Genomic DNA, 18,329 nt, shown 5'->3' on the forward strand with positions numbered 1-18,329 from the left:
CAAATCTGAAAGCAACTGAAACTATCAGAGGTAGGCAGTTACCAGTAGGCCTTTAGTCCCAGTCTCATCATGCCCTTGAATGCACATTTCTCCTAAGTGAATTGCTGCAAATGGAGTCAGGCAGGAGTAAAGATACCTTTTGGCATTGTTTGTTATTGCTACCACTGACAATCCTGGTAGTAGCTTTCGCCACATTCCTTATCTAATTATGAACATCTTTCTATCTTTGACTGAGATTAGGCAATCCTGGGATCCTGCCCTTTTATCATACTCTGGTTGCAGCATGACCAGGCAAGTCCACCCCAACTGTCGTAGATAATACAGTATACCCAAAACTTTATTCAGTAAAGCTTTCTGCCAGATTGTAATGAAAGCGATTTAATTCTACCAAAGCCTTTCCGAAAGAGGGGGAATACAGAGCAATAACTGTTAACGCATCGCACCCACGTGAGCTGGAAAATGTTGAAAAGTGAGGAGTATAGGGTTACATATCAAACCCGGAAACGGAAACGTTGAAGTTGGAGGCCGGGGGAGTTGTCGATGTGCAGTATTTTGAACTGCGGTGAGGGAAGGGAGCGCTCGAGGACGCGGCGCGCTGCAAACTGGTTGTGAGTCTCCCGTGGTTAGCTAATCTCTTGCTTTGCCTGGCTTGATTGGCGTCAGTCAGATTCGTGTATAATCAGGAGGTGGGGTAGAAAGTAGAGGAATCGCTCCTGTCCCGCAGCCTCTGCTTTTTTTATTTTGTCTCCCTTCCCCTTTTGGTGGGCATGGGGATGGAAAAACTGTTAACAGAAGGAGGGGGGGGGGGAAACAACAACAACGTGTACCACTAACGTGCATTAAGCGCAACGTGGTATTATGCGTGGCGAGTGAAACTACACGTGTTTGCATTGAAGTGAGTTCCACATGGTCTTCTTTCCAACTAAGTGTGCATAGGAGTTACGTATACAGTATTTGTTTGGAAATAAGTCCCATTGAAAGCTGTAGCGGCCCCCCCCCCAGTGAAGGTGTAGAAATATCTGGCTGCATTAAGAACTATGGCAGGCGATGCATGTATTCACACCAGTACAACCGTGTCTGTAGTGTACTTTGCAGCGCTTAACAGATTTTTAATTATGGGTGCTGTAACCACTCTTCCTGGAGATTACTACCACTGAGCACGCACCACCCCGGAGTAGCTTAGTTTACCCCTTGGCAGTCCTGTTTAGAAATCCTTGGTAATGCCTGCCAATAATGTCTGCATGGGTAAACCATATATTTTTTGGAGAAACAGAAAAGGTTAAACTACTAATGTTTGTGGGTTGAGTGCAATGCCTTTTTAATTTTGAAATGGAGGTACAGTAACATAGTTGGGGGATTCTCTACCAAAATGCAGGGAGCCTACATTTTGTATCACATGCCTCTGGGCAAAACTCTGCTCTCTTGCCAGCACCCACCCACTCCCCATGCATTTCTGTTGCGAGTGGTTGCAATAAACCTTGAGGCAAATGACAAGCATCCAATAGCTAGGAGTGTGGTGTAACAATTGGCACTATGGCAAGTTGAGGTGCTAAGGGATTGCTTGAGCAAGTTCTCTTAATTATTTTGCTGTCTCAATTATTCAGACTGCCTCAATTTGTACTTGGTTCAATTATATCTAAACTGAAAAAACTAAATTGCTCTGGTTGATCATATTCACAATTCAACCTGATTCAGAAACCATTTAACAGAGTGTTTAAAGAAAAAGTTTTGTAGGTTTTATCCTAATCATAAATTTGTCTAGAAGAAAGCTAAGTAAAACCAGAGGGCATTTTTTTCTGGGATTAGTGTGCAAACTAATTAGACTTGTAGTTTCCTCCTGCGTATGTAATGTTCAGTAAAAATTGGGTGTGCATGGGATTGTTGCTCAGTGCACAAATATGCTGATAGTTGAGTTTTGGGGTGGGGAGGCAACAGCACCCCCAGGACCCCTATTCCCCTCACTTGCAGGAGAGAGCTGTGTGCATTCTCACGAAATGTCTTTTCTCTCACCCCAAACTAGACTGCAGCTCATATGTTTTAGAAGATACCGTCACATCAATAATGTGTGAATCAACTATTACTTGTAATGCTATCAGCTGGTAATTTTGTTTTGGACAGCTTCTGTACTGTTCCTGCCCCTGCCGCCCAAAGTCCTGTGTGCCCTTTGCCCAAGTCTGTTCAGCAGTGATTTAAAATCAACGCTTCTAAAACCACTATTATATCTGCTGGACTGTACTTGCTTTCTAAAGCAAGCAGTTTGAACCAGTGTGGCCTCATGGCTGGTGGTGGGTTAAACTAGATCCTAGGAACCCTGAACTTAGTTCCTGACTTAGATTGGACTAACTTTATGGTGTTGGATAAGTCACTAAACAACAAAAAAGTCACTATCAGCCTCTGTTTCTATTTTACAGATACAGTGGTACCTCAGGTTACATACGCTTCAGGTTACATACGCTTCAGGTTACAGACTCCTCTAACCCAGAAAAAGTGCTTCAGGTTAAGAACTTTGCTTCAGGATGAGAACAGAAATTGTGCTCCGGCGGCAGCAGGAGGCCCCATTAGCTAAAGTGGTACTTCAGGTTAAGAACAGTTTCAGGTTAAGTATGGACCTCCGGAACGAATTAAGTACTTAACCTGAGGTACCACTGTATAGAGTAACCCTGAACCATCTTGGTAACATGATAGACTTTGTAAACCATGCACTTTAAAGGATAATAATTTTAGGAGAGATGTCTAGACCAAAGCATAAATAAAAAAATTCATATAACTTGTCTTCAAAACAGAGTCAATTATAGCCTTTGCTGTTTTAATTCTGCAATCTATGCACTATAGCTGCAGTTGGAACTGGGTTTATTTGCCTCTGTGTCAGGTGAAATAGGATGAAACTGCTGGCCTCTACTGATCAAGTTACTGATTATATATTATAACTTGCCCCAGGTTAAAGTTTAGATTGATGTGTATCTTATCTAAAGTGCAGAGCTGGAATGAATAGTATACATACAGTGCATATATAACTTTATTTGTACGCCACATTTCCACAGTTTATTATGCTCAAGGCAGCTTAGAACATGAAAAAAATACAGAACTGCAAAATAACACAAGTAGTAATAAACAATAAATAAAACATTCAAAAAATATACAACCATACGGAATAATTTCCACATAAATCACAAGAACTAAAATAAAAACACAAAAGAACTGGCAACAACAGCAACAAGACCCCCCCTCCAAAAAAGCCCCCTAAACAGTAGCCCAGCCCAAGAGTCTGCTCATCAGCCTCTGCTAGTATACTGAACTGCACAATTCAAATCATATAGGTGCTAATTATGCTTTGTCAAATGAGATTCTTGGGCATTTTTTAAATAACGTGTACTTTTCTTTGCTGGTTGTCCTCTTAAAGGCTTCCATGTCATATTTTCACAGGGCAATGAATCAGTGTAACCAAGTGGTTAATATGCTAGCTTTGTACATGAGTTTGAATCCTAGCATGCTGGTTTCAAGGACCTCCCCAGGAATAATGATGAGGTTGAGGCTGCAAGTCATAATCACTTGGGAGTAAATGCCATTGAATTCAATTGGACTTTACTTCTGAGTAATCATGTATAGGGTTGCACTGCAAACCTGTGCATGCTTCCTTGGGAGAAAAGCCTATTAAACTGAATGGGACTTGCTTATGATTATGTATAGGATTGTCCTCCACACCTATATATATATATATATATTTGTCCCTTCCAACTCTATGATTCTGTTCTATGATTTTAAAGACAGGGAAGCTATGAATATACATGTGTTGTGAATATATAGTGTGGATAAGAGTTTTAAAGAGGGAGACTAGTTCTGCACACCAAGCCATTGTTTGCATGTAGGCCCTGTAACTTAAGCTCGTTTTCCTCATTGACAGTAACCAATAGGCATTTATGATAATTTTATTAGAAATTTAATAGTAAAAGTAGGAATATAATTTTCATCCTGCCTTAATTGTCTAAAGGAGCTGGTGCTTAAATGGAGGAAGCAGTTTCATGGGACACTGCTATACAGCTGATCTCAGCAAAAGCTGAGGAAGTTGACGGACACTGGAATCTCTTGAATCATAATTTCCTTTTACAGTTCAGCCAGCAAAGCAGCTTTTAGATCGCATTGTAGGATGTTCCTCTTTCATAAACAAAATACTTTTCAATCAGCACAAACACGTACAGTAAGTCAAGGGACGCGGGTGGCGCTGTGGTCTAAACCACTGAGCCTCTTGGGCTTGCTGATTGGAAGATTGGTGGTTCAAATTCATGTGACGGGGTGAGCTCCCGATGCTCTGTCCCAGCTTCTGCCAACCTACAGTTCGAAAGCACACCAGTGCAAGTAGATAAATAGGCAAATATATAAATACCTTCCCCTGCAGCGGGAAGGTAAATGGTGTTTCCGTGCGCTCTGGCTTCCGTTACGGTGTCCTATTGCGCCAAAGCGGTTTAGTAATGCTGGTCACATGACCCGGAAAACTGTGGACAAATGCCAGCTCCATTGGCCTGAAAAGTGAGCTGAGTGCCACACCCCATAGTTGCCTTTGACTGGACTTAACCGTTCAGGGGTCCTTTACCTTTACCTTACCTTTACCTTAAACTAATCCAACAAAGAGTTGAGCAGAATGCCTTTTAATTACTTTCAGTTCCATGCACGTGCACTTGGGAGTAAGACTGCAGCTGAATTCAGTGAAACCTGCATCTGAATAAAAATCTATTGAATCTGCAACTTTCAGGCAATAGGTGTGAAGGAAACAGGGAAGGAGTTAGTTAATGGTGGTATATTGTGTAAGTTTTGGACAGTGAACAGAAAGTTGAGAATGAAAACCTGATATTGCTCTGTAGATCTGCTTGTTATGAAACAGGCTCTGACCGTGGCTTTGGGACAGACCAAGAGACCTTGCCTTTATATGCTTCTCTAAGTTTGTCAGAAGATAAACTGATATCTTGTTCTGATAACAAGCAATCATCAGGCTACAGGTACAGACCTGCCAGCCAGCTTATGCACAGATTTATTCATTGAAGTGCACAGACTTACGCTATCTTCAGGTTACATCCCGAGGTACATGATAGGGGAAGGAGAGGGTATGAGCTTGGGGAATACTATGCCTAAATCCTTGTGGTCAGTCCTTTCTAAACTCAGACTTGCAGCACCCATGCTTCACTTTTTGGAATAAAGCAAGCTCTTCTAATTTATAAAGAATAACTTGAGCTGCACCTCTTATTTAAGGAAAGCCTGTCTTTACAGTACTATCAGCAAAGGCACAACTCTCCCATCCTGCAGGTTATGTCTACAGTGATTCCTCTTAATATGCTGTTGGTTTAATAAAGGTATTGTCCAAATATGGATTTTTATTTTGTGTGTGTGTGTGTGTAGATGTTTTTAAATTGTTGTAAGCCACTGTGAACATGGAGTCTGCCATGGAAGGGCAGGATTTAAATTTTCTACATGGATAAAATGTAGTATAATTCATCCTATTATATATTTACACTTTGCATTCCACTCTCTCTGTTTCAGCTTAAATAAGAATAATGTCAAGTCTACTACAGATTCTGTTCTGTGTAGTGAAACAAATTGGTATAGCGTCCTAGTTAATATTTTTATTATTGCATTTATTTTAGGTAAAGATGTCTTCTGAGGCCAACTATGCTTTGCTTCATACTGGGCAAAAGCTGCCTCTTGTTGGATTGGGTACTTGGAAGAGTGACGCTGGACAGGTAAGCCGTGAATTTAGTGTTTGAGAGAGGGGAATTCTAGAACTCTATGCTAAAACCATTGATTCTTTTTCTTTTTCTTTTAATCTGTGGCTGCATAGAAAGGTGAGGTTGCATGACCAGAAGCTACTGTATGTACTCTGTGCAGATAGAACATTTTTCGATTTCTTAATTGTGATTAAATGACTGGGAGTTTTCCTCAGACATATGCATGTTGTGTTAGGAGCAAGGTGTAATAGAGAAGAGCACAATTACTTTTCTGGCATTTAAGCATGATACTGAATAAATGTGTTCATCCAAGAGCAGCAGTCATGAAGAATAGAGATTGTGCATGGATAGCATTAACCTACTTGTTGCACATCCCCCTTCTCTCTTCATTTGCCTTCCTCTTTTTGATATGAAAGTACAAATGGATATTGAACTGAAATGGCTATCCTGAATGTAGATATAGCAATGCATGTTCTGATTTAGCTGGACAGGGGTAGAGATGTTGGATGGGTTTGGCGTAGTGGCCACTTGAGTCTGAGTCCATGTGCAATAGTGGCATGACTTAGTGATTCACTTTCATCTAGCAGTGAGAGATGTGCTGCTGAGGTTCACCACAGAAGAGTCCAGAAGTCAAATTCTACCTCAGCCACAGACCTGCAGAGCGTTTCTGGAAATTGTAGCTCTGTGGGAGGTAAATTACAGTTCCCAGAATTCTCTGGGGGAAGCCATGTGGTATGAATGTGACCTTAATTCACATCTTTGCTTGTCCATTTGAACATAGGTTGGAACTGTCTCTGCCTCTGAATTCTCTTGCACCATCTTTTATTCATTATACTGATTGATTTTGCACATTCCAAAAGCAAGATAAAGAAGGAGGAAGAACACCCACTTTGCATAAATTTTATAGGTCCTATTAAACAGCCAGTCTCCACTTCACTGAAGTGCCATTTGCTGGCTCTGCTTTTTCAGTGCAGTTATAGATTCTTACAACTTAGTGGGGTCCAATATTCCTTTGAAGGGAGACCAGTCATGTTACTAGTCACAATTAATTTAATTAGTCTCTTTTTCAGTCTGTTTGTCTCATTCTCTGTCTGACCCAGCCTTGGTGGGAGGACACTTTTCTTCCCTCAACTTGGAAGAAAAATAGTTAGGAGGAGTGGGAAATAAGGATTTATCAGGAACCAACAAGCAGGGAGTACATATTCTTTATTTTGCCTTCCTGTAACTAATAGAGTAGCTTCAACATGGATTCTGAGGAGAGACTAATTTCCAGTCACAAGGCATGAAGCTTTGCATTCACTTTCTCCTTTGCACAAAAAAAGGGAGCCAGCTGAAGGAAACTTAGTCAGAATGAGATTAAACAGTCTTTGGTATTTTAAATGTGTTTGTGGGAAGGGAGGGGGCTACTGGTTTGTTCTCTGTATTTTGTGTTCTCATTTTGTACATTTTTGTTGTGAACCACACTGTGATCTTCAGATGATGGGCAGTATACAAATTTAATTAATAATGATAATTATAATAATATCTTCAGGCACTGATAATGGAGGTGACATTTTTGCATAATGTGTTTTTAAATGTTTAAAATCTAAATAATGATTTATTGATAATTGCTGGCAGCCAAAACTGGTTCTCCTGCTCTTAATCACATTGCAACTGCAGTGCTTATTAGGTGGAGACAGAACAACCAATTTAAACAACATGTTTTAAAGCTTTATTTGTCTTTATTTTACTTTATAAAATGAAATGTATATACAACTTGATTGTTAAACAAAATGAAAGCCTCAAAGCAGTTTACAAAGTTTTAAAGGCATCTGCAAGTTTCATCTTCGGTAGAATTGCTCTCATTTGGTAGTGTACCACATTTAATTTTTCTATAGTGATGACAACGCCTTGTGTAACCTGAAGTGTGTTGCAAGAATTTAATAAGCTGAATTTCCATTCACAGTGTATTTATCGCAATGTCTCCACTTTCTGAATAGCCTTGGCATGATTCATTTTATGGTCACCATTACTAGAGGAAAGAAAAATCTTGCAGCTGGTGTTAAAGTGAGGGAAACAGAATTATTTTATCATTGTGACTAAGGGAAACTGATTTCTAATTAATGTGGCTTTTTAGAACATCAAAGCATTTGTGACACACTTTATCCATTGCTCAGGCTTCCAATAAGCAAAAGGAAATTAAATCTAAGAGGCATCAGAGGCTCTGATCTTTTTCTTTTTTAAAAAACCCTAGCAAAAACCTAAAACTAAAGGCTCTTATCATCCTTTTGTGAATATTGTTTCATCTCCTTTCAAACAAAAAATGCAGGAGCTTTTATCAGATGAAACATCGTCTTGGTATATTATTTATTCTATTATTGCCACGGAAACCTTTGCTAAATGTTGTTTGTTCTTCTCATTGGAGAACTGGATAAAAACATTGCTTAAAAAAATAAAATAGGCATAGTTCCGGTGGGTGGAGGACAGGGAGAGAATGAGAGAAAATGTATTGACCTTGCTGAGAATCACTTACATACACATTATCTCTTTGTGGATGTGCAACCAGACAATGTGACTTGTGGTAGTATGTGTATGGTGTTCACTGTTAAATGATGTCAGTGCTCAAGGTGGCATACATGATTCTTCCCTCCTCATTTATTCCCCACAACACAGTGAGGTAGGTTGGGCAAAGAGGTAGTGACTGGCTCAGGGTCACCCAGTAAAGCTTCATGGCCAAGTGAAGACTTGAACCTTGGTCTCCCAGGTTCTAGTCTGACATTCTAACCACCCCTACACTACATTGCTATTTGGCATAAATCACCTTAAAGTGTAAAGGGAAAAGGATAAAAAAGTGCAAATCTCTCATTTTATAAAATTATAAAACTTTCTCCAAGATGTATAGGCCTTTTGTCATAAGTTCTTGTAGATTTGGAATGGCACCGTCGGCTAAAATGAAGCAGATGTCTCCACATTCTTATTCAACAATCTCCCTATTTTTCTTACAGGTAAAGGAGGCAGTAAAATATGCCCTTAGTGCTGGCTATCACCACATTGACTGTGCTCCGGCTTACAGCAATGAAGGAGAGATAGGTGATGCTCTCCAAGAGATGGTTGGAAATGACAAGGTAAAAAAAAGGAGCGAGAATATTGCTGCTGCGAAAAGGCTGGGTGGGTGGAAGTTTCATGTTTATTTCAGATTGGCTCTGCTTTCAAAGTGTAATTACATCTCCATATAAACCTACCAAGATGGCAATCAGCTATTGTTCCTGCTGCCTGCTGTGTGTTAGTGGGCTCTGTTGCTTTGACATTCTGCCTATCCCTTTGCTAAATGTCCTTTTGCTGCAAAAAAAATTCACAGGGCACATTAATAATATGTCTGTGTTGTTCTGTTGACTCTGGAAATGAAGCTTCCTTAGCATAATAGCACAGAAGGCACACACAAAAATCTAATCAAGGGATGAGAAACTTCTTGAGCACTGAAAAGATTCCCTTCCCCATTCTTTCTAAAAGGCCATTAAGAGGGAAGAACTGTTTGTGACTTCCAAGTTATGGAACACCAAGCACCACCCAGAAGATGTGGAGCCAGCTCTAAAGAAGACCCTGGAAGATCTAAAACTGGAGTACCTGGACCTCTACCTCATGCACTGGCCACACGCCTTCGAGTGAGTGTCCGTAGGAAGGAAATGTGGAACATGAAACCACAGCAGCACTTAGAGGGTATGGGAGGGTCAGATACCTTTCACCATCTGCACAGATAGGAATTTGTTGTCACAGAATGATGAGCCAGCCCTGTTGCCCCTTCTGTTCCTCAGGTTTACAGCAAACACAGTTCGTTTTGTTTGCCTTCACTGTTGAGGGTTTGAGATTCTTCTTTCTTTTTCAAAAGGGAAAAAAAGGAGGAAACAAAAGCCTAATGAATGAAAACGAATTCTTAAGAGGCCTATTGAAAAGAAACCTGTGGTCCTTCAGTTGTTGCTAGATGCTAACTCCCATCAACCCCAACCAACTAGTGAGGGATTGTGAGATTTGTAGTCCAACCACAACTGGAGGACCATAGGTTCCCCACCCTGTTCTGTGCCAGCTTCTAGATTCTGTGCTGTTATAACCAAAGCTGTGGATTTATAGGAGTTACTTTTCCAAGGCCTAAGATCATAACTCAATTTATACGGCCATAAATTTATATGGGTTGGTTTGTAGTTAACAATTAGTTAACAATTAATATCATATCAACTACTTGACCACATTGTAAGTGGGAAAGGAGAAGAGCTGGATCTGGATCTGGGTCATATGACATGGATTTTAGCAGTGCTTCTACTGAGTTGAACTTCAATAGACTTAAGATTGTGCTAGTTATCTGTGTGCTCTGCATATTTTTTATAATAGGCGGGGGGACAACCTCTTCCCCAAGAATCCTGATGGCACAATGCGCTATGACTACATTGACTACAAAGAAACTTGGAAGGCGATGGAGAAGCTAGTGGAAAAGGGTCTGGTGAAAGCCATTGGGTTATCAAACTTCAATAGCCGTCAAATTGATGATATCCTTGGCATAGCTTCTGTAAAGCCGGCTGTGCTACAGGTAAGGCAGATGCAGAAAAAGAGGGAGCAGGTTACTTTCTGAGATGGTTTTCTTGGCAGGAGAGAGAAGGTGGGCCATAAGGATGGATGCTTCTGTTTCTGTTGGGCATGGGGTGGCTATGCTGTGGAACTGCCCCTGCAGAATGGAACGTCCCGTACAAAAAATCCCGCTTGACTCTTCTAAGAAAGGTTCAAGTAGTTGGGACTTGCAGTTTTTACTTAAAGTGACTGTTTACTCTTAAGGGTTGGTTTCCTTTTAATATGAGAAATGCGATCAAAATAGCCCAGCTTTCCCACTCTTACGTTATCAAGATTTCTCTTTCCTTTGGTGGTTTTGTTTTTAGCTTTGTCCATGCTGTTTGAGGCTGTTATTTTGAAGAAGCAGTACTAGAGTAAGAGGTTTGACTCTTCCTCCTCCCTAATTTAAATTGGGCCCCCAACATATTGTATTCTCCTTGGCAGAAAATGAGGAGTGGAGGGAGACGTGATGCATTTATAGTGAATCTCTTGACAAAAAGATGTGATCATTTGAGTGAATGGGTACTTCAGACTCACTTGAGCCATTAGTTATCTTTAAACTTATTTTTCATAGCATACTATTGGTTCTGGTACCCAGTTTGAGAATTAACTGTGATAGATCCTGGTGAGTGCTATCAACGATTTGCTAAAACATGTGATCAATAACCAGAATTCTTATGGCAAAGGAAAGGGTGGTGTAGTGCTGCAGACTCTTGAGTGGCTTGCATGATCCTCTGCAACAGAGACATTTGTTTAAAAAAACCCTCTCTTAATAACGTTCTCCTTTCAACATTGATTTCAGCATGACACAACCGGTCTCACAGCATTCCTTACAGTATTTGCAAACGAGAGTCTGGTAATAGAAGGCATTTTGTAAAGCAATAGGGATCCTTAAGATCAGGTGTCTTGAGAAAGGAAGGGAAGCCAAAACTTGATTGTTTCAGAAAAGATATACTTTTTTATACAAAAATTCTATAATGGCATAAATGGTTTTCCAAACTGTTATGCCTGGAGAGTGTGTTATCTGCATGTCGTCTTAAAATAAGCAGGACTGCTGCAGAATAAACAGATTGCAGATTGTAGCTAGTATGTGTAGTAAAGGAAATGTTATCAGCCCCTGCAGGGTGGAGATAAAGAAATGGTCAGTGACTTGGGTTATTCTACTCCCAGTTAATCCAGCCCCAACCGTGATCAATCTTGCACTTCTGCTTGAGAATGTTTATGCCACAAGTGGGAGGGTTTCCTCTAAGAGCAGAAATTATGTGGCTTGTGAATGCCATACTTCTGTTTCTGCCTATATATGAACTGACCTGCACCTGCCTTTCCTGCTTCTGCAGTGCAGGGGGGTGTTCCCCCTCCCCACTTTTAGCAATCTTCTCATTACTATATACTGCTTTTTTAAATAGGTGGAATGTCACCCTTACCTTGCCCAGAATGAACTGATAGCTCACTGCCATCAGAAAGGGCTGGTGGTAACTGCTTACAGCCCTCTTGGTTCCCCTGACCGGATGTGGAAGCACCCAGATGAACCTGTGTTGCTGGAAGAACCTGGGATAAAAAAGCTAGCTGAAAAATACAGCAAATCTCCTGCTCAGATTCTTCTCAGGTAATAGCAGGCTAGAATTTGGTAGAGGACATGGTGAGGACCTCCTGGAACAAATGGATCTTTTTGGTTTCTGTGTGAATTCACTATGAACTTTGTTTTAGCCCAAGGGGTGGGAAACCTCTGCTGTTGCCGCCCGCCCTGGGCAACTGTTGCAGGGCTACAACTCCTGTCTAACCAGCCAGCAAATTGAGCAGGTGGTCCAGAATGATGAGAGTTGTAGTCAAGCAACATCTGGAGAGTCCATAGGTTCCTCATCCTTGTTTTAGCCAAAATGGTCTGTTTAGCTGACTTTGGTTTCTAAATGGCAATAAAGCATTTTCAGCTGCCTCTCCCATTTCTTCAAAAGGCTGAAAGGTTATGGTGAGCGGTAGGCTCTAAGCGGATTCAATGCTCTTCAAGATAGAGTCAGATCCTTTTAAGAGAAGAGATACTGGAGGAAACAAAAGCTCCCCAAGCGAGAAAGGAGAACGTAATATCAGAGAATATGCTGGGATTTCTTGGCTATATTGCAAGCATTATCAAGGCCCAAGTGGGCTCAACTTTTCAAAAATAACCATTCATTTTGAGAATCCATTCTGAGGTTTTTCTGAAAGGAGCTGTTTTGGAGCTCTGTCTTGCTCCCCAACAACTGAGCTTTCCCAGAGCTTGGAGCTCTGTCTTCTTAAGATTATGCTGTGTCACACTCTGAGCCTCAAAGATGCCTTAGAAGGCATGAGAGGCCTGTAGAAACAAAGAGGATGGCAGCAGTGGCTGTGGCACATATTATTTTGCTATCTGGATCGACTGTTTTGGATTTTATTTAGACATTGTGGAGGAATCACAGATTCTCCTTTTAACTCTGATAGATGGCAAGTACAGCGCAAAGTGGTCGTCATTCCCAAGAGCGTTACTCCTGCTCGCATACTCCAGAATCTCCAGGTGAGTGAGGCCTCCTGCCAGGCCTTTCAGAAACAGCACTGCCTTGGCTTGCAGTACTAAGGCTTCTGTTCTCCCTGTCTGTCCTTACTGACATTGTCTAAGTAAGGTGTGGTCCTACCATGTAGTAGTTTTATATAGCCAATGCATGCATATTTTCCAGTTCCAGTTCATTCTGTGCAGCAGCCACACGGTGCAGTGGTTGATCACCTCTTTTTCTATTATATGTATCAGCAGAGGCTTATCTGGGTATCTGATTTTTAGAGACTGGAGCATACTAGTTTAGCACATCCAGTCTTTGTAATCTACATGTTCAGTCTGCTGAAGCTGACCCTCAATTGTATGCATTCATTGCCATCTGTTTCCAGTGCCTCAAAGGGATTTTCCTTTCCAGCTTTGATTTAAGTGGCTGTATTCTCTTAAAGCCTCACTTCAAACAATTTTAATTGTGCATGTTCCTTTTGGATTTAAATGAGTTCACCATAATCTTTGATCTTTTCCTGCAGGGCTTTTCTCTATAGTCCAGTCAAAAATAAATCTCTGCCCTCCCCATTTTGAGAGCATTGCTGAAAAATTGCTCCGTAATTTTATCACTAAGCCGGAACATGGCTTTTCAAGTGCTATTAAAATGAAGTTCAGAATCATGTTGGCAATATTATAGTGTTTTCAGGGAGATCCTCCCAAATTCTTTGGATTGTGTGTGTTGGAGTGGAGTGACTAGGAAGTTCCACTCTCTAGGAAGACAGGAGGCAGGATTAAGATTACCTTCATTTCAAGGAAGACAGCAGGTTTTGCTTTTGCTTGAGATTAAAAAACAAACAAACACACACACACAAAATTGCATGACAACTACCAAACAGTGACAGCAATTCCATCTCCTGCATAGCAAAGTTAGGCAGGGCAGGTACTCTCTCAGAAGCAGATCATTTAACTTTCATTCCAACTTCACTACTGAATGAGAGGGCTTTGTGTTGGGCAACACTGGTTTTGCTGAAGAAGCCTATGAGCGTTCTTCCTGCTGCACCCCCCTTCACCACCACCCAGTCACCATTGCCTTCAGCTGGTGCTTAACTAGATTTGAGAAGCCTACAAATGAGAACTCCCTGATGGAAGTCAGAACTTTTTTCATTGGTCATCTTTGTGTCTGAAGATTTGTGGAGGGTAGCCAAGCCTCATATCACTAAATAAGTCTTCCCTAGGGAATTTGATTCTTAGGTCTAGCAACAAATTCAGGCTTCTGTTTTTGAGGAAGAAACTGCCCTCTGCCTCGAGGAAAGTAATAATAGCCTGTCCTGCCTTTTATTACATGCTCAAGGGTTGTAGGGCAGGCTATTTGAAATTATTTAGCTTGTGAGCAGAGACGGTTTCCCTAGTGTCTGTTTTCCATTGCAAGTTGCTGTGCACAAATGGTTCTCTGTCTCATTTCCAAAGGCTGGATCTGTTTTATAAATTCCATGCACAGTGGCCTTGCAAGGAAGCCCTTGCTTTTGGAGGAAATCATCCATCTTAATTCTGCCTCCTGTCAACCCAGAGGGAGTTACTTCCACCTAATCTCTGCTATTCAACTCCTTAAGGAGATTTGCTGATAACTGAGGAACAAAATTTGTTGCTTTTCCACTTAGTCTTTAGTAGAGGAGATGCAGAAAAGAAGCATACTTCATATACACCAGACATGCATAGCAGCTGAAAACATTTTATAGTGGATTAAAGCTGTTTTTTTAAAAAATAAGATAGCAGTAAGTAAAGAAAATGCTTATATGGTCCATCTTTTGCACAATGTAAGGTTAATGCTAACCTGCTCAATATAAGGAATGCACTGTGACTAGAAAGGCAGGGTAGAGAGGGTTGTGGATTAGTGTGAGTGAAAATCATATCTTAAATAATTCAATTTGAATTAGCCTGATCCTCTATTCCCTTTTACCTTTCCTCATCTATGAATAAACCCTTTATGAGACCCCACGTTTAAATTCTTCCCTGGTCTTCTTGCTGGCACTAGTAGGACCAACTTGGCCAGTTAGCCCTGGTGATAAATTGATGTCTACTGACTGTTTTTTTTCTTCTCCAAAATGACCCCTGAATTTTTGAATTTTATTGTTATTGATGCTGCATTTTATGTTGTGTTTTATGCTGTTTTATGCTCCTTTTAAGTTGCATTTTAATCAATGTTTTATATTTTCTGTTAGCCTCCCTGAGCCCGGTTTTTAAACCAGGAAGGGCAGGGTATAAATAAAAAACTATTACTATTTAAAGTATCTGCTTCTGGTTTTAGGTGTTTGACTTCAACCTGACAGCGGAAGAGATGAGCTTTATTGGGAGCCTGAATAAGAACTGGCGATATATTGTTCCAATGGTTACGGTAATGTTGCCTCTTTTCTCTAAGGCATTTTCACCATAATTGAGGCTTTGTATCATTTGCCTCCCACGAGGGTGTTCAACACTCTAACCCTTCTTATTCATTTATCCCTTAGTAACTGGCATTCAAACAAAACAGCTGAAGTAGAACTTGGGGTAACCCATTGTGTAGATGACAAGCTATTTACTTAACATGATTACTTCTTGTGAATGCTATTGGCTAGCAAGCAGTGCATCATTTGAGTTAATTTTTAAAACAGGTGTCAAATGTGTTGGTGTTTTTAGTTGTAAATTAGGCTTAAAATAATAAAATGAGAATTTCCTGGATGGCCTAGATCCAGGTTTGGGGCAAGTACTCTTTGGTGAAAGAGCCCCAGAAAAGATTTAAAATCACAAAACGAGCAGTAAAGTGTCGGAATATAGGCTGTTAGATCTTTAAAATATCCCCTTCTAAGTTTCTTTCAAAGCTCCTACTTCCTCTTTGTGAAAGAGACCACATTTGGTAAACTGAAAATGGTTTACTTACAAATTCTTCAAAGGTCAGATTTATGCGCTTTTCCAAACAGCAGCAAGAAAAGTATCCCAGGTTGTCTGATGAGAGGGCTGGCCCTGGTAGCGGAGGATGTGTGATAAAGATACAGAGGATTTTCCTTCTGTGTAAAAATAGATCAGATATTTTTCCTTGCTAAGAGCAATGCATGAAGAGAATAAATTACTAATTTGTCCTTGGGAAGTTCTGTAGGTTTCATTTTGCTCCCTGCCCCCCCTTCTAATGCAATATTTAATGAACAAGCAATTTTTAAATTTGCATTTGTGATGGTACAAGCTGTATTGCCTGTGTTGCATGCCCCCTAGTGGCTCCTGAGATGAGGAAGAAAACTATTCTCTATCAACAGAACCTTATTGTACATTATCCAAGGGTTTCTATAAAAGCATCATGTTGCCCTCTTGTCACCCTTATTGGTTTTCCTTTTCTCTGCGCTCTGTGTGTGTGTATCCTTCAAAACATGTTCCATTTCCCCCAGTGTAATCGTATTCACACCTATAAACCATCTCATTTTACCATATGCAAAATACGTTCAAAACTTTCTGTCATCTTCATTGGAGACTTGTCCGCATGCTCCCATGTTGCCAGTGTGTTTTATAAAAGGGCCTCAAATTGGGATCAATGCTGTTTCATTAGATTCATGGCTCATACTCAGCTCAGTAGGATTAATTCTAATTTTGCCTTGCTAGTATATCCAACATTCTATTACTTTAAGTTGCAATTGCTATAGAAGATAGCTGCTCCTTTGGTCAGCTTCTATTAGCTATGACAGTTTCCCCACTGGTTATGCACATGCACCTGAAAGATAGCATTCATTTTCTAGAATAACTGTAACAATTGTACTTCCTTTTCACTTTATCTTCTACAGGTCGAGGGCAAACTTGTTGCAAGGGACGCTGGACACCCCCTCTATCCTTTCAATGATCCCTATTAACTCCAGTAGTTTAGAAGACAGAAGACAGAATTTCACTCAAGACTGCCATGGGTTATTAGACTTAAAAAGACGGTTTCTGGGATTTTTGTGTATGTGGCCTTTATTTGTTTCTACATGTTTATAAAGAAATGAATGACAGGAATAGAAATAAATTGCAAGAGACATGTGTAAGCATTAAAAATAAATGCACAAGTTTGTAAGTCCCACCTTGGTCCAAAATTATGCTTATGCTATGACAAGCAGTGTTAGCCTGATTTAACACTGAATGTGCTCTAATATCACAAGCCTGCTTACAGTGAACATAATTTGAAACAGAATTTGCTTGATACTGCTACTGCATTTAATGCTAGATGGAAATCGCTAACCCCATTGTGTATTAACTAAACCATCTCCTCCAGCCGTGTATGAACTCTCAGGAGGATAGTTTAAAACAACCTTTTCACATTTTTCTGTCAGTCTTTTTCAAAATGCCCTCCCTTATTTACATATGTATACATGCATTTACTTTGTAATGGAAGACCTTCTTTAATTAATTTTATTTGATTTTAAATTGTTATTCTTTCCCATAAAGAAGAGAACAAAAAAGAAACCAGAAAGGGAGAGGGAAAAGTAGAGAAAGGGGTACACATAATCTTAATCATCACTAGAATCCTGTAACAGGTCAGACCTTATAGTGACCCATCATGCAAACAGGTCTATTATGGAGTCCAAATGTCTGAGGACTTGCTAGTCTGTCTCCTATGAAGAGCCACTTCCTCATAAGAGCTACTGTAAACCGATCTTCTGAACATTGTACTATTGATGGGATTGAAAATTATTTTTAGTGTTGAAATACCAGCTGTTTTGCTGCCGAAGTGGTGCTCAGGATTTAGCTATGCAGTCCTTCAGTGAAGTGCCGCACCATGGAGAAGTAATTTAGCTAAATGTCTACATCCATGAAATTCAGATTTTTATTTATTTTTTATTTTACAAAAGGGAGCACAGTCACCCACTCCCTTTCATATTCTCTAGCTCCCTGTTCCCCTCCTCCCTCAACTTACAAAAATCCAACTCAGTGTTATTCAGGATGTCCTTGTATAGAAAAATTGTATTTTATGTGCGGGGCTGAAACAATCAAATCCTCAGGTATTCCTGGTGACTTTGATACACTAAGAACATTATGTCCAAACATGTGCACAGGTATCTTATACTGGAGTTGAAGGGGTACTAGTGTTTTTAAGGTAACTTTCGGATTGCTGCAGTAGGTTAAAGCGTTTTGAATTAAAAGCAGACATATATTGCATCTTCAGGGATCCAGATCCAAAATACAAGCAACAGTTTTGTTATTAGTATTTTTCTTAGTAAAATTGTCAGCTGTCTGGGTATATTGATATAATGATTCCCTTGGGTGGGGTCTTAAGATACCTTGTCTGAAAACCTATATTGTCTTTTTGGTAAATATATTCAGTTTTGTATATGCTAGCAAGTGTGTATATGTCTGAAATTATTCCCAAGGAAGATTCACCTAAGTTTGCAATATGCTGCAGCTAATGCACTCTTTGATACAGTGAGCAACTGCTGCATGTTTACGTGAGATTAAGAACACAAGAACCCTGTTGGATCACATCAAAGGCCCACCTGACCCAGCAGGGGTGGTCCTCTGCAACATTTGACCCCTTCGAGTTTCTGAGCACTGGGCTTTGGGAA

At 40.3% G+C, this 18,329-nt stretch overlaps 1 protein-coding gene across 3 annotated transcripts; it reads left to right on the forward strand.

Moving 5' to 3' along the window:
- Window positions 1–451: 451 nt before the first annotated feature.
- Window positions 452–18,104, forward strand: AKR1A1 (aldo-keto reductase family 1 member A1). 3 transcript variants are annotated; one of them, XM_083619950.1, is made up of 9 exons: window positions 452–608; window positions 5,634–5,729; window positions 8,699–8,818; window positions 9,204–9,355; window positions 10,077–10,272; window positions 11,696–11,895; window positions 12,741–12,813; window positions 15,080–15,166; window positions 16,578–18,104. In XM_083619950.1, the coding sequence occupies exons 2-9, from the start codon at window positions 5,640–5,642 to the stop codon at window positions 16,641–16,643; spliced, it is 984 nt and encodes a 327-aa protein (XP_083476076.1). In that variant the 5' UTR covers window positions 452–608; window positions 5,634–5,639; the 3' UTR covers window positions 16,644–18,104. The 3 variants fall into 3 exon arrangements, with proteins under 3 accessions (XP_083476076.1, XP_083476075.1, XP_083476077.1); XM_083619949.1 differs by having other exon boundaries at window positions 474–565; window positions 5,632–5,729; XM_083619951.1 differs by having other exon boundaries at window positions 526–622.
- Window positions 18,105–18,329: the final 225 nt, after the last annotated feature.

This window comes from Podarcis filfolensis (genome assembly GCF_964270895.1).
Source record: "Podarcis filfolensis genome assembly, chromosome: 6".
Lineage (NCBI taxonomy): Eukaryota > Metazoa > Chordata > Lepidosauria > Squamata > Lacertidae > Podarcis > Podarcis filfolensis.